The 14,422-nt window shown below is 38.6% G+C and overlaps 1 protein-coding gene across 1 annotated transcript in view; it reads left to right on the top strand.

Annotated features, from left to right (window-relative positions):
• Naa15 (N-alpha-acetyltransferase 15, NatA auxiliary subunit) overlaps positions 1-12,313 on the top strand; it is a 61,540-nt gene extending 49,227 nt beyond the window's left edge. Inside the window, exons 16-20 of the mRNA XM_052180540.1 lie at positions 1,028-1,136; positions 3,039-3,137; positions 7,442-7,585; positions 8,913-9,010; positions 9,896-12,313. Coding sequence (XP_052036500.1) covers positions 1,028-1,136; positions 3,039-3,137; positions 7,442-7,585; positions 8,913-9,010; positions 9,896-10,096 — 651 coding nt within the window. The 3' untranslated portion in view covers positions 10,097-12,313. The remainder of the gene's footprint in view (positions 1-1,027; positions 1,137-3,038; positions 3,138-7,441; positions 7,586-8,912; positions 9,011-9,895) is intronic.
• The last annotated feature ends 2,109 nt before the right edge of the window (positions 12,314-14,422 follow it).

Raw genomic sequence — 14,422 nt, 5'->3', positions numbered from 1 at the left:
ATGTAGATGGGAAATTCAGTGATAATCAATTCAAGATAGCATATGTATAAAATAAAATAAAACAATTAAATCATCAATAGTTCTACCCATGGAGAAATGGAAGATGGCATGGGTTTGCTTTAATACTCAGTTGGTAAAGGATAAATCTGAAGTTTTGGTGAAAGCTTGTTGACTCACTCTAGCCCAAGCTATTCTCAGGTCTGCAGAGATCTCCTTCCTAAGACTCAAGTGCTAGCATCACAGGTATGAATCACCATACAGTTTTCACATTTAAAAACTACCTTGAAATCTAATCTTCATGAGACATACTGTATTGGAAATTTATTTTTTCTGTCTCCCAGCATAGCAGCAAAAGGTTTAAATTACATGTTTGTCCAATTTATCATGGGGCAGTAATTGGTATTCATGAATTCCTTCACAGATTTCTCATGTTTCTCTTTATACTTTCCAGAGGCCATCAAGCTATAGTGTTCTTTGTACATATGTGATTATGTCTGAGTATTTTCTTATGTGTTTGTCTGTGTACCACAAGAGTGCCTGGTACTGGCAGAGGTAAGAAGAGGGTGTTACACATGGCTTTCAGCCACCATCTGAATGCTGGGAACCAAACCTGAATCCTCTGCAAGAACAGCAATTGTTATTAATTACTAGGCCATTTCTCCAGTGCCTAGTCGGTCATTTTAAAACTACCCTTCTAGAAGACCAGTACCTGTTTAGTAGCTGATAGCAGTCTGAACTCCAGTTCCAGGGCATCCCACACTCTTCTGGCTTCTGAAAATACTGCACAAATGTGATATACAGACACACAGACAAGAATTTTAAAAAACCACTGAAGAGAGTTCTAGAGTTGAAAATTGTCTTTATGTGGATTATGGGTGGTTGAAATTTGATAGTGTATTTCTGAGTAACTGGTAACTGCCTTTTAAGGAAATTTTCACTTTTGGCAGAAGAAAATAGTGTTTTAAATTAAGTTCATATTTTTGAAGAATCTTACTTCCTTTTGTATAATCTCTTTTATTTTTGTTAGGTTGAAACTCCATTGGAAGAAGCTATTAAGTTTTTAACACCGTTGAAGAACTTGGTGAAGAACAAGATAGAAACTCATCTTTTTGCCTTTGAGATTTACTTTAGGAAAGGTATGATATTAGGGTATAGTAGCCCTAATAAAACTGATGAGATTTCTTAGCGTTAGCATCACCTATCACTGCTGCATTTCTTGGCAGATGCCAATCCAAATTCCTCACAGAGATGGCATGCTGTACAGTGTTGTGGGGAAATAGCAGTAGATGCACACTAGTCCCTAGATATAGTGATCACCCCATGTGACTCAGTGAAAGAACTTAGCACTTTGTGGATAAACTTAATATAAATATAAAGCTTAGAATAGTGGGTTATACGGTTAAGCATCAAATAATTTTTAAGTGTTAGGAGTTGGGGCCATAAATAGAAACTGGTCTCTGAGCTGGATTTTAATGGAGAGTTCATTATTCTGAAGGAAATGGTGTCTTCTAAAGACCCTGCAAAGTGAGGCTGGAAGGTGCAGCCCAGGGGTTCAAGGCCGGCATGGGCAATATAGGTAGATTGTAATGTAACTTTTATTTTGAAATAGGATAGACAACTTAGTATTAATTGAATGTTTATTTATTTACTGAGACAAGTCCCTTTGTTACCCCAGCCAACCTGAAGCTCAGTCTGTGGATCAGGTTAGACTTGAACTTTGCTGAGTCTGGGATCACGGGTATATATCAGCATGCCCAATAATTAATACATTTATGAAGATAAATAATACAGAAGTAGCTAGGAAGAAATAGGTTGAAATATAACAGAATGTTCTTTGATAGATTTTTTTAAGTAGTTAAAATATCTTACTATAAGGTCTTTTTCATAATTATAACTTTGAAAATCAGTATTAGAGAAGTAATTTTCACATGTTTAACAGTTAACTCTACTTTTTATTCCCTTTTTTTTTTTTTTTTTTGGTTGGGGGGACAGGGTTTCACTATGAGCTCAGAGAAGTCCTGCCTGCCTTGTCTCCTGAGTGCTGGGATTAACAGGGCTGGCCACTCTGCTTGTCTAACCCAGCTCTTTGTAAAAGTAATTTTAGAGGGCCAGCAGGATGCTCACCAAGAACCCCTCAGGCTGGACCACTGAGTTCCAACCCAGAACTATGTGGAAGAAGGAGAGAACTGACCTCTGCAGTTGTTCTCTGACTCCACACGTGGACACAAAGTCAGTCAGTCAGTAAATTCTTAGAGTCCAAAGTAGCAACTGCTCCTGTAATCTCAGCAGAAGGCTTATGCTAGCCCCAACATGAAGATCCCTGTCTAAAATGTAAATTAAAAAAATGAAAATGTTTCTAGGTAGAATCCCCAAATACACAGAAGTTACCTGTGTAAAGGGCCCTCTGCACCTTGCAGTGCTGTCTAGTAGGTGCTGATTAGCATGGCAGGGATTTTATTATTTTCTGAGTTTTGTGAGCATGGGAACAGGAATTGTTTTTAGAAGAAGTTAGGGTTTTATACTTAGATATTTGAAGTATGATACCAAATTAGGAAAGTCTCAACAAAGAAGACTCAGTGTAAGTTTGTGTTTAACAGGTGGAGGCACTGCTGAGACTTGGGAACGGTAAGCAAATGGGCATAGGGATAGAGGAGAGCAAGTAGACACAGTCTGGGTGGACACCTCCAGAGCCGGCAGAAAGGGCACCGTCAGTCAGAATGCAGGAAAGGACATACAGCAGTTCTTCTAAGAAATGGAAGCTAGAAAGGAAATGGCTTTCAGTTTTAGTTTCTCTGTTTATAGGATACTAGTTCATATCACAGAATGTTGTTCAAGTTCTGTTGGCAGAGCCTCATGAAGAATGGTATATGAACAAAGTTAACACGCAGTCAATTGGAAGAAAAGTGTTTGCTTCCAAGGTGTTATAGCTAATGTGACTGAGTCTGAATTCACTTTTTGTGTTTGTAAGGTCCTGGCCTTTCCAGGAAGGACAACTCATTTTATCAAATTATCAGATTATTATTTTTTTCTTTTTATAGAAAAGTTTCTTTTGATGCTGCAATCAGTAAAGCGGGCATTTGCTATTGATTCTAGTCATCCCTGGCTTCATGAGTGCATGATTCGACTCTTTAATTCTGGTAGGTTTTTATTCCCACACATACTTTCCTAGCAGTTTGTAATGGGTATAAGGCTGGAGGGTGTTACACAGGGGTCAGAGATTTTGCTTTTCTTTCAGAAGACTTGAGTTTGATTTACAGGGCCCACACTAGACAATCACCTCTCACTTCAGCTCTGGGTATACATGGTGTATATACACATAAGTAAAGCAAATAATACATGTTTTTAAAAACAAATCTGGGGCTGGGGAGATGGCTCAGTGGTTAAGAGCGCCAGCTGCTCTTCCAAAGGTCCTGAGTTCAAATCCCAGCAACCACATGGTGGCTCAAGACCATCCATAATGAAATTTGATGCCCTCTTCTGGTGTTTCTAAAGACAGTGTACTTATATATAATAATAAATAAATCTTTTAAAAAAAACAAAAAAAATTATTTGGTTCAAGTATTTGGGAGTCACTTTGGCTCTGTAGTGGAATTGAACCTAGAGCCTGTGCCTGGCATGCAAAACACCTTTTGAGCTGCCACCGATATATAAATAATTTTGTTACTTTAAAATAGTCATCTGACAACCGGATCAATACATTAGTGTCCATGTATAGTAGAAACACAAAATTCACCTTTTTTCCAAGCCCTGGCCTCCATCCAGGAGAGAGGAGCTAGGATTATGGGTGTGCCTGCTGCACTTGGCTTTTTACCTTGACTTGCAGGAATCAAGCTCAGGTCCACAGGCATGTGTGACGAATGCTTTTACTTGCTAAGGAATCTCCTCAGACCTATTTTGCCCTCTATTTTAATGTGTTTTGTTTTATTTTGTTTGTTTGTTTTGGAGATAGGTTCTTTTCACATAGTTATGGCTAGCTTACAATTCAGTGACTAGACCACACTTAACTTTAAACTCTCCTGCTTCTGCCTCATGAATACTGGTATTAAAAACATTCACCATCATACCCAGCTCCTATACTTTTTGTTTGGTTGTTTGATTTGTTTTGTTTTCTGAGTCAGTGTGCCTCCATATTTTGCTGGATGTCCTGGACCTTGCTCTACAGACCATGCAGAGATCTACAGAGATCTGTCTGCCTTTGCCTCCCTGGTAATGTAATTAGAGGCATGTGCCAGTACCATCTTATTTGGTTCTTTTTTGAAAATTATTATGATTATTATTGTTTTTTGTTTTGTTTTGTTTTTTTGGTTTTTGGTTTTTTGAGACAGGGTTTCTCTGTGTGGTCCTGGCTGTCCTGGAACTCACTCTGTAGACCAGGCTGACCTCAAATTCAGAAATCCGCCTGCCTCTGCCTCCCAAGTGCTGGGATTACAGGCGTGCACCACCACGCCCGGCAATTATTTAATATTTTATACTACAGCCTTAAAGTGGATTTCTTACTAATCTCACATAAAATAAGAGCATTCTCTACCAATTTTAATGTTGTGAACTATCTTGGGAAGACATTACTTAGTTCTGTCTGCTGAGAAGCTAATAGCTTGAACTAAATACAGTTTCAGTTCAGGGTGTTAGAAGATCCAAAAGAAGTTCATTAGAAAATTACTTATTTTAACTGACCTCCTTTTGGTAATTACCTTTCTTTCTTTCTTTTTTTTTTTAATTTAATTATATATTTTTATTTTCTATATTCTTTGTTTACATTCCAAATGATTTCCCCTTTCCCAGTTCCCCCCTCTCCATATATCCCATAAGCCTTCTTCTCTCCACTCATTCTCCAATCACCTCCCTCCTTTTTCTCTGTCCTGGTACTCCCCTACAATGCTAGATCAAGCCTTTCCAGGATCAGGACCCTCTCCTTCTTCATGGGAATCATTTGTTATGCTAATTGTGCCTTTGGTATTCAGAGCTTCTGGGCTAATTAATATCCACTTATCAGAGATTACATTCCATGTGTATTCTTTTGTGATTTGGTTACCTCACTTAGGATGATATTTTCCAGATCCAACCATTTGCCTAAAAATTTCGTGAATTCATTGTTTTTAATTGCTGAGTAGTATTCCATTGTGTAAATGGATACATTTTTTGTATCCATTCCTCCATTGAGGGGCATCTGGGTTCTTTCCAGCTTCTGGCTATTATAAATAAGGCTGCTATGAACATAGTGGAGCATGTGTCTTTATTGCATGCCGGGGAATCCTTTGGGTATATGCCCAGGAGTGGTATAGCAGGGTCCTCCGGAAGTGTCATGTCCAGTTTTCTGAGGAACCGCCAGACTGATTTCCAGAGTGGTTGTACCATCTTACAATCCCACCAATTCCACAAAATAGAAACAGAAGGAACACTGCCCAACTCATTCTATGAAGCCACAGTTACACTGATACCAAAACCACACAAAGATCCAACAAAGAAAGAGAACTTCAGGCCAATTTCCCTTATGAATATCGATGCAAAAATACTCAAAAAATTCTTGCCAACCGAATCCAAGAACACATCAAAACAATCATCCACCACGATCAAGTGGGCTTCATCCCAGGGATGCAGGGATGGTTCAATATGCGGAAATCCATCAGTGCAATCCACTACATAAACAAACTTAAAGAAAAAAAAACATATCATTAGATGCTGAAAAGGCATTTGACAAAATTCAGCATCCTTTCATGCTAAAAGTCTTGGTAATTACCTTTCCTTGATTCGTGAGACTTATTTTTTTTCTGTCCACTAGTCATTAGCAATACGTCATCAGTAATTAGTCATTATATAATTTTTGTTATTGGTTTTTTTAGAGATTTATTAATTTATTTGTTTGTTTAAGACGACAGTCTCTCTGTAGTCCTGGCTGTTCTGGAACTCACCAGTTAGACCAATCTGGTCTGGAACACGTAGAGATCGTCCTGCCTAGGAGTAAAGGCATACACCCTTCAGTTTTTTTCCCCCTGAGGGAAAAACAATAATGAAAACCATTAACTTTCCTTCCAAAAGTAATGAACTCTACACATTTGCTTTCTGTTTATATAAAGTATCCCCAGCGTATTACACCTTACCACGGGGCAGGCCCACGGGAAGTGCTTGGATCTTACAGAAGAGAGTGTTCATTGCAATTGGCTGAGTCTATTTTAGGACAAATAAAAGGACCCATCTTACTCCTTTTCTGCTTTTCCTTCCTGAAAAGTTGATAAATGGGCAGAAAAATTTAGAAGTACAACTATAATAAGGGTAAATTAAAGGTTTTAGCAACTTACTTGGGCTACTCAGCTTCATAAAATACATGCTGTTTAACCAACCAGTAGCATATTGGGGAGTTATTTGGTTTATAGCTATGTGTTGGCCATGTCTATATTTACTTCATAGTCTCTTTTTTTTTAAATTCAGGATAATAATTTGTTAATGAAAGGGAATGCTGAAATCCATTCTTAGCAGTTAATATAACTTGAAAATCATATATTAAGGATATGGGATGTGTGCTTGTCACATAAATGTTAAAACTGATCAGCAGAGGTTTTTTGTTTTTTTTGTTTTTTTTTAACCTTTTCTTGGTTCTTTGTGAATTTTACATCATGTACCTCAGTTCCCCTCATCTCTCTCTCCTCTCATACCCTCCACCTTTGCTACCACCTCCCACCCCCACAGAGAAAAAAATCTCCATGAGCTGTTACATTGCAAGGAGTCTTGATTGAGGCCTCTGTCTTCTGCTACACTATCAATACTGGAACCACACTGGGATTCCTTTTGAATATCCTGTTGTTGCCGTGTGTCAGAGACCCTGTAGTTTTGGATCTATAGGACCAGTCCCTTCATCCCAGTAATCCAGTAGTTCATCAATAAGGTAGATGTAGGAGTGGGCCAACTTAGAGTTCTTTGTCTGTGCCTGAGAGGTAGCTAAGCTGGTCAGCCCAGCAGCAAGCTCTCCTACACCCACACTAGTGGGTGAGCTCTTCTGTCCTGCCCTGGCTGGACACACTAGTGGGTGAGCTCTTCTGTCCTGCCCTGGCTGGTTCATCCACTCTCAAACCTTCAGAGCCAGTTCTACTGTGATGCCCAAGCAAGGGGCAGGGCCCATTAGCAGTCTTTAACTGAGGAAAATCTGCTTACTGTTTTTAAAACGATAGTAAAATAGTATAATTTATTGAACACCAGTTACACAATTAGAGTGACACATAGTAGTTTTTTCTTAGAGCATCTTCTAGGTTACTTCTTACTTTGTTTAATGTTTATTATAAAGTGAATAGCTCTATCCATATAGTTGCTAAGATAAAGGTTGGCCACATTTCATTTTTGTTTTAACCAGTAAAGGTGTCTTACTTGGGCTTATAAGAAGATAAACTGTTATAAACTTTATCAGAGTATCTAACTGCTAAGAGAGTTTGTTTTCTAATTTATTCAACAGTGTGTGAAAGTAAAGACTTACCCGAAACAGTTAGAACAGTATTAAAACAAGAAATGAATCGTCTTTTTGGAGCAACAAATCCAAAGAATTTTAATGAAACCTTTCTGAAAAGGAATTCTGATTCATTGCCACATAGATTATCAGGTAATCACTTTTCTTTCATCCTTTTAGTAGCCTTCTTGAACAACTGTAATGCTTTAATGAATCACTGCCAAGGTAAGATATACATTTTGCTCAAAATTTCAATGTGCACTGTATTTTTAATACGAGGAAAAGAGGCCATTTATACATGCTTCCTTTATATTTAAAATTTTTGTGACACAGAATTGTTATATCAAAAGCTTATTAGCACCAGCATTATAAACAAATGAGTACAACTGATTTGTTTTGGTTTTGAACAGGTTCTCATTATATAAACTAAAATTCACTAGGTAGACAAGGCTTGCCTCTAATTCATAAAGGTCTGTGTGCTTCTGTCTCTAATTGCTGACACTAATGGCATCTGCCACCCCACCCAAGAAGTATAAGTGAATTTAAGTGGGTTTTATTTCCAGTACCCAACCCAACCCAGAATGATTTAGGTGTACATTACGATACTGTGCGAGTCGGCTTGGCTTGTGTTTGTGTGCCTCCCTTCTTGTGATCGGAAAGTCCATTTAGTGTGATTTTGATTTCTCTTGCTTATGTGTTTATGTTGGTAAGCTAAACACCTGAAAGCTATCCTACATGTCAGAAAGCCGAGGCAAGAAGAATCATTCACCTTGAACAGAAGTCTGGGATTTATTAGTATTCTTTAAAAATATCTGGGTAAAGACTGGTGGTGGTGGTGGTGGTGGTGGTGGTGGTGGTGGTGGTGGTGGTGGTGGTGGTGGTGGTACACACCTGTAATTCCAACACTCTGGAGGCAGAAGTAGCAGATCTCTATGTGTTTATGGGCAGCCTGTTTACAAGTTCTAGGCCAGAGCTACACGCAGACTGTGTCTTAGACACAACAAGGTGAACCTGGCAAAAGCCTAGAGGCTTTGTATGCTGCCGTGGGGAACTGAGCAGGAGCTTTCGTCTCATACCTTTAAAACCAGCTTTTCCTTCCATGGCTTCTTTTCCATAGGAAATTAATGAACCATTTCCCCTTCAATAGCAAATTATATTTATTTTAGTAGAAAAATGATTCATAATCTAATTATACCAAGAAACAGAATACTTGTATTGTTTCATGTTTTTTATTGTGCATGGTTTATTTACACATTCTGTTCCATTGGGAGGATGTACATAGATGATACCTTAATCCTTTCTCCTTTAGTCAGGGAGAAACTGTCTCAGGAGAAACAACTCTCAGGTTGTTATAGTGTCTCCAATGGGTAACAATTAGTACTTTGTGCACATATCTTCTACTTTATATCTAAGCGAGTAGAGGCCAAGAATGCTGTTGAAGGTTCCTAAACTAAGATACCTCCTCTTTCCTTCCACTTAGCTGCCAAAATGGTCTATTATTTAGATTCTTCTAGTCAGAAACGAGCAATAGAGCTGGCAACAACACTCGATGGATCCCTCACCAACAGAAACCTTCAGGTAACCGGGCCTATTTATTTATTTTCTCTATAAGAAAAACTAACTACTTCTCATTAAGAACAATGAAATAATTCTTGTTACTTATACACAATGCTTCCTAAATCATCATTTGTGAGAAATTTCCCCTTAAATGTTTTTTAAGGCCTCTGTGTGTGTGTGTGTGTGTGTGTGTGTGTGTGTGTGTGTGTGTGTGTGTGTGTGTGTGTTCTTGTGCACCAGGTTAGGTGGAACTCTAGCCTTTCTTCTTTCTAGCCTTTCATCTTTCTAGCTTCAAAATCCCTCAATTTTAATTTGGAGTTAAATAACAGCATTTAATTTTGTTGCTATTAAGATTTACTTCATGTATGTGAGTACAGTGTCTTCAGACACACCAAACAAGGGTATTGGATCCCATTACAGACGGTTGTGAGCCACCATGTGGTTGCTGGGAATTGAACTCAGGACCTCTGGAAGAGCAGTCAGTGCTCTTAACATCTGAGCTATCTCTTTAGCCCAATTTTGTTGTTTTTGTTGGGATAGCCTTACTATGTAGCCTTGGCTGAATTGGCCTTGACCTCATAAAGATTTGCCTGCCTCTGGCTTACAAGTGCTGGGATTAAACATGGGCTACCATTTCAGGGATAGTATTAAAAGAGTACTTTTTAAAATACAGTATGTGTCTTATCAGATACTCATATACTTGTCTCTTTTTATCCTCCATTTATGAAGAAATGGTTGAATGTGCCTTGAAGACCAATCATAATGAAATTTATAAGCTGGAAGAAATGCTTTTGTTTCCATTAAAAGTCTGTTGTATTCTCATTTTGCAAAGGATTGATGTTGAACTGTGTCATGGTGAGACCTGTTTCCTTCCGAGAGTTCTAACATGCGGTTTCCTTTCTATAGACTTGCATGGAGGTGTTGGAAGCCTTGTGTGACGGTAGCCTAGGAGACTGTAAAGAAGCCGCCGAGGCCTACAGAGCAAATTGTCACAAGCTTTTCCCCTATGCTCTGGCTTTCATGCCTCCTGGGTATGAAGAGGATATGAAGATCACAGTTAACGGAGATAGCTCTGCAGAAACTGAAGAACTGGCCAATGAAATTTGAACATCATTAAACAAGCAAATGGAATGACTTTGGACCATATCTAGTGTATAATATTTTTGTCACGCACCTGCTGCATTGCTCTTACTTACACAGAATGAGAGGAGTAAATGTTCTTGCCTTCAAATAGTCTTACGTTTTTTTATCCTGCTGAAAACTATATATAAAATATCTAACATTACAGGATATAGGTTCAGTTTCTTAAAAAATTAAAAGCTGCTAAAATTGAGGGGTTTAAAAGAAAAAAAATCCATATCCTATTCCTACCTTCCCTTCCCACGTTTTTAACTAATTTATATAAAATCTGGAGGCTATAACAGCTAACATAGCAGGTGTGTGGCAGAAATATTACTTTAAATTTGTCTTGTGAGATTTTACTATATCTCAGACAGCATAAATGCTGTTTTAGCACTGGATTCTTTCACTGAGCACAAAGAGTTGTTGGGGCTTTAGCATCTGACTGATTTTGTTACGGGGTTGATTATTGACCATAGGAAGTATGCAATGTGAATCACTGTGTGCAGAGCCATCTACAACAGATGCTTGACGTTGTGGAGACTGGGACACATAGCTACCAAGCAGATTAAATGAAACCTAGAAGGTGTTCAGTACGTGTGTTGTGTTTCCAAAATTCACTGTACATGATCAGTTTGGTGTTCTTGTACCACAGTTTTTAACCGAAGGAACCAGTTGGAACAATCTCAATTTAACTAAAACTTGAAGAACTAAAATAACAATGCAAACCTTTAGCATTGTTTTGGCCAAACTTGTTAAAACTGTAATGCAAGAACCAAATGCACTGTGATGTGGCACCAACTAATTAGCAAGCATGAATTTTTCACCTGAGAGTGAAAAAAAGAAAACTCTACCATGGCTTGAAGTTAAAGAGCAGAACTCCTGACTACCATTCTATGACTGATCAAGAGACTAATAGCTAAAACCTCAGCAGGCCTTGTTCACGATATGCAGAAAAAGTGCTGCAGTTTAGATACCTCTGGAACTTTTCCACAGTGTCACAGGTTTGTAATACTTGAAGCCCTTCATTTCTAAGAATATATTTCTTGCTCAGTTGTTTCAGGCAAGCCCAAGACTTTGTAATTTTTAAAGGGCCCAAGATTTTTTTTTTCAATAACAGACCAGCTTCTTTTTCCTGCAGTTACAAATGTAATTTCTTTTTTGTTGTCAAACATAAGGTACCAAATATGATGCAATAAATTGTTTTGAAAAACAGTTGTGTGAATATTTCCACTAATCGAGTTGGGCTTCTGTGAAATACACAGGTGGAAAGAGAGGTTGCAAGCCAGAGGCAGTGAACTGCACTGTAGCGCTAGTGTAGCAGGGAGCTTTTCAGAGCGGGCCAGATGGTGGTGTCAGGGAGTGCCAGAGTTAAGTAGGCTGCTGCTCCTTGCTTCAGCTTTGCCTGAGGGCCAGGATGGCGGCAGGTCCTACAATGTACTTCATAATCAGAAAGGAAAAGTACGCACGACCACTTTGATTGGGAAAATGAGCCTTAAACATGTCAAACCTGTACACTGAGAACTAGCCTCAGGCTCAATATTTCTTTATGTTTGCAAGGTCTGAGCAATTAAGTTTAAGTATAATGAATTAAGTGTATATAAAATTGAACTTTTGTAGTACTTTAGTTATAGATAGCACATACATTAAAGGGAACTTTCAGAAGATCAGATCCTTTTATTTCATAGTACATGATCTGCATTCCACACCCCAGTCTGCAGGTTAGTGATGCAGAGATCCTTCCAGTCTGAACTCCAGTGCTTTGCTTTTTAACAGGCCCTGTCTCAGGAACATCTTAACAGATGGCAAAAAAAAAAAAAAAGTGAGCAAACTTTAAGAATTTTTCTCCTATGAGTGGCAACTAAGGTTCCTATTGTGTGGGAAAAACACTAGTGGTATGTCCGCGACTAATTCAGTGTTGGAGGAGGCACCAGCCATATAGTAGGCGTGAGTGTGTGTGTGTGTGTGTGTGTGTGTGTGTTTGCGCAGTGTGTGTTTGTTTAAATTCTATTGTATATCACAACGAATTCTGTTTGTCTTGACAATGTTTAAATGATGTAGATTGTCTTAGGATGAATACTCAGAAGTGCTCAGAACTCTGATTTGGATGCCACCCGAGAGGAGCTAACTTCCTGTCGTGTATATTGTATTCCAACCCAATTTTACTGGAACTATTGAATAAATCTTTATTTTCTTTCAGGTTTATTTGATAGTGGATACATTGTCTGGTATCACAGGACCTTGACTGGGTTCACCTAAAACATTGTACTTTACTCTGAATATATATCAACTGGATCATTTCACATTTACCCCATTCATATTCAGTTAATTTTCAGTGATACTGTGGGGGAAAACAGGGTTAGATAAACAAGTTGGAAAAATGCAGTGTGATGTTGTAATCAAAACAAGTGCCTTATGTTTATTGCTAAGAATTGGTGTTATAAACCCTTTTAATAAGAAGGGGTCCCTTGGCCTGTATTAATATAGGAAAGTAAAGATCCTTCTGTTTTTCTTCATATTCACTTACTGTCATTTCTCATTGAAAAGCTAAAATCTTACTAGCTTAGTTTCCTTAGCTTTAATTAGATAGGTGAGTCATACATTTTCACCATTTTTTCTGTATTTATTATGCACAACAATAAAATGATCTCTAATAGCATGACTAAAAGTAGTGCCGATGTTGCTGGGAAGCTCTCTGGGTCTTCTGAGGACCTGTCCTCACCATGATTGTATTGCATGCTCTACGACTCTCAGCTGTGAAGTGGAAGCTGTGACTGTGTGAAGAGCTCAGAAAACCACGGTCCAGGAGCAGGTGCGCTGTGACAGACTCAAGTCCTTTCTAATCAATTGGTAAGACTATTTCTGTTGCTGGGCATAGCATCTGTTTGGGGAACGCTAAAATGGAGAGTACAGAAAATGCTCGGCATTTGTTTTTTAGATAAGTACTGTCCTTGAATTCTGAAAATGGTGATATTAAGAGAATTCAGATCAACCTTTCTGATGGAAGGAGTCTTCCTTTTCTGCACCATGCTCCTGGTTTTTATATTTAAGGATTTTAGTACCATTTGCTATTGTCTGAGCTTTGTTGAACCCATTGTTAAGTCTAAGACACAAACCCATGAGATGGCTATGTTTCCTATTTCCATTGGAAGCAGAGATGGAAGCAGTTTCTGCTGGTTGAAAATTTAACAACTTGTAGCAATAAAACGTTTTTGGAAAAGGTTTTTTATCAAGTTTCACTTTTCCCTTCTGCAGCTATGAGATGGTTGTGGAAAGTTTTTGTGGTGTGTAGGAGGTTCTGAAGAACGCTGTGTACTTAACAAAGTGTGTCTTATATATATACTCTCTAGTAAATATAGTAAAATTAGCCTTCTTCTGTGAAGACATAAAATTCAAAACAAAACAAAGGTTAAGGGTGCTGTGTGTGAGAGTGCATGCTTATAATCCCAGCACTTGAGAGATGGAGTTGAGGGATGCTCTGAAAAGGCAAAGCAGAAACGGAACCTATAGGAGTCACAAAGTCTGCCGCTTGTCTATGCAGTGGGTCCTCAAGCAACATCATTTTGGGATAACAGCTGGAAGAAGAGTTTGGTACAGTATAAAATAAAATTTACTGATGTTATAGCCTGTTTTATGTACCAAAACCAGATAAGAGTCTTTGTTTAAAGGCTATACAGATCTCACTAGCAGTGCAACAAACTTGTGAGGTCTGAGTAGCCCCTGTCGGCCTCTAACAGAGGTCAGCCTTCTCCCTCTTGAGTGCTAGGATTAAACACATGTACCATTCCTATCTATGAAGACTTAAAAAAACGTGTGCACATGTGCTATGTGCGGGGGAGTGCATATGTGTAAGTCAGGACAACTTACATAGATCAGATCTCAAATCCCACCCCCACCTTTACCTAACCTTTCCAAGTGTTTCTGGAGTCAAACTCAGGCTGCGTGGTGCCTACACCTGGTGAGGGTTTCACTTGCCCATAAGTGAGGCCTTGGTCTGTGGTTGAGAACCTGTATTTCATGCAGTTGGCATATTTCTATATGTTGGTGATCTCACTATAAAGATGGTCTGGCCTCCCTGAGGACAAATTTTCTTCTCATGTAGGAGTGAGATGATTTTGACTTTGTGTTCTGGATCTCATGAGTTGATTTCAACTAACAATTCTTGCTTGTCCTCTGTTTGCCTGTAATCACTGACACACACCGGGGCTCTGCTGTCTCTGGTTTCACACTGTTTGGTCCTGAATGACTTTACCACTTGTTTACTTTATAACTGCAAGTTTTTCAGGACACACACACACACACTCACGGCTGCAT

The sequence above is a fragment of the Apodemus sylvaticus genome, chromosome 4 (assembly GCF_947179515.1).
Source record: "Apodemus sylvaticus chromosome 4, mApoSyl1.1, whole genome shotgun sequence".
Lineage (NCBI taxonomy): Eukaryota > Metazoa > Chordata > Mammalia > Rodentia > Muridae > Apodemus > Apodemus sylvaticus.
Note: the sequence above shows the minus strand (reverse complement) of the source record. Positions and strands in the feature narration are given on the sequence as shown.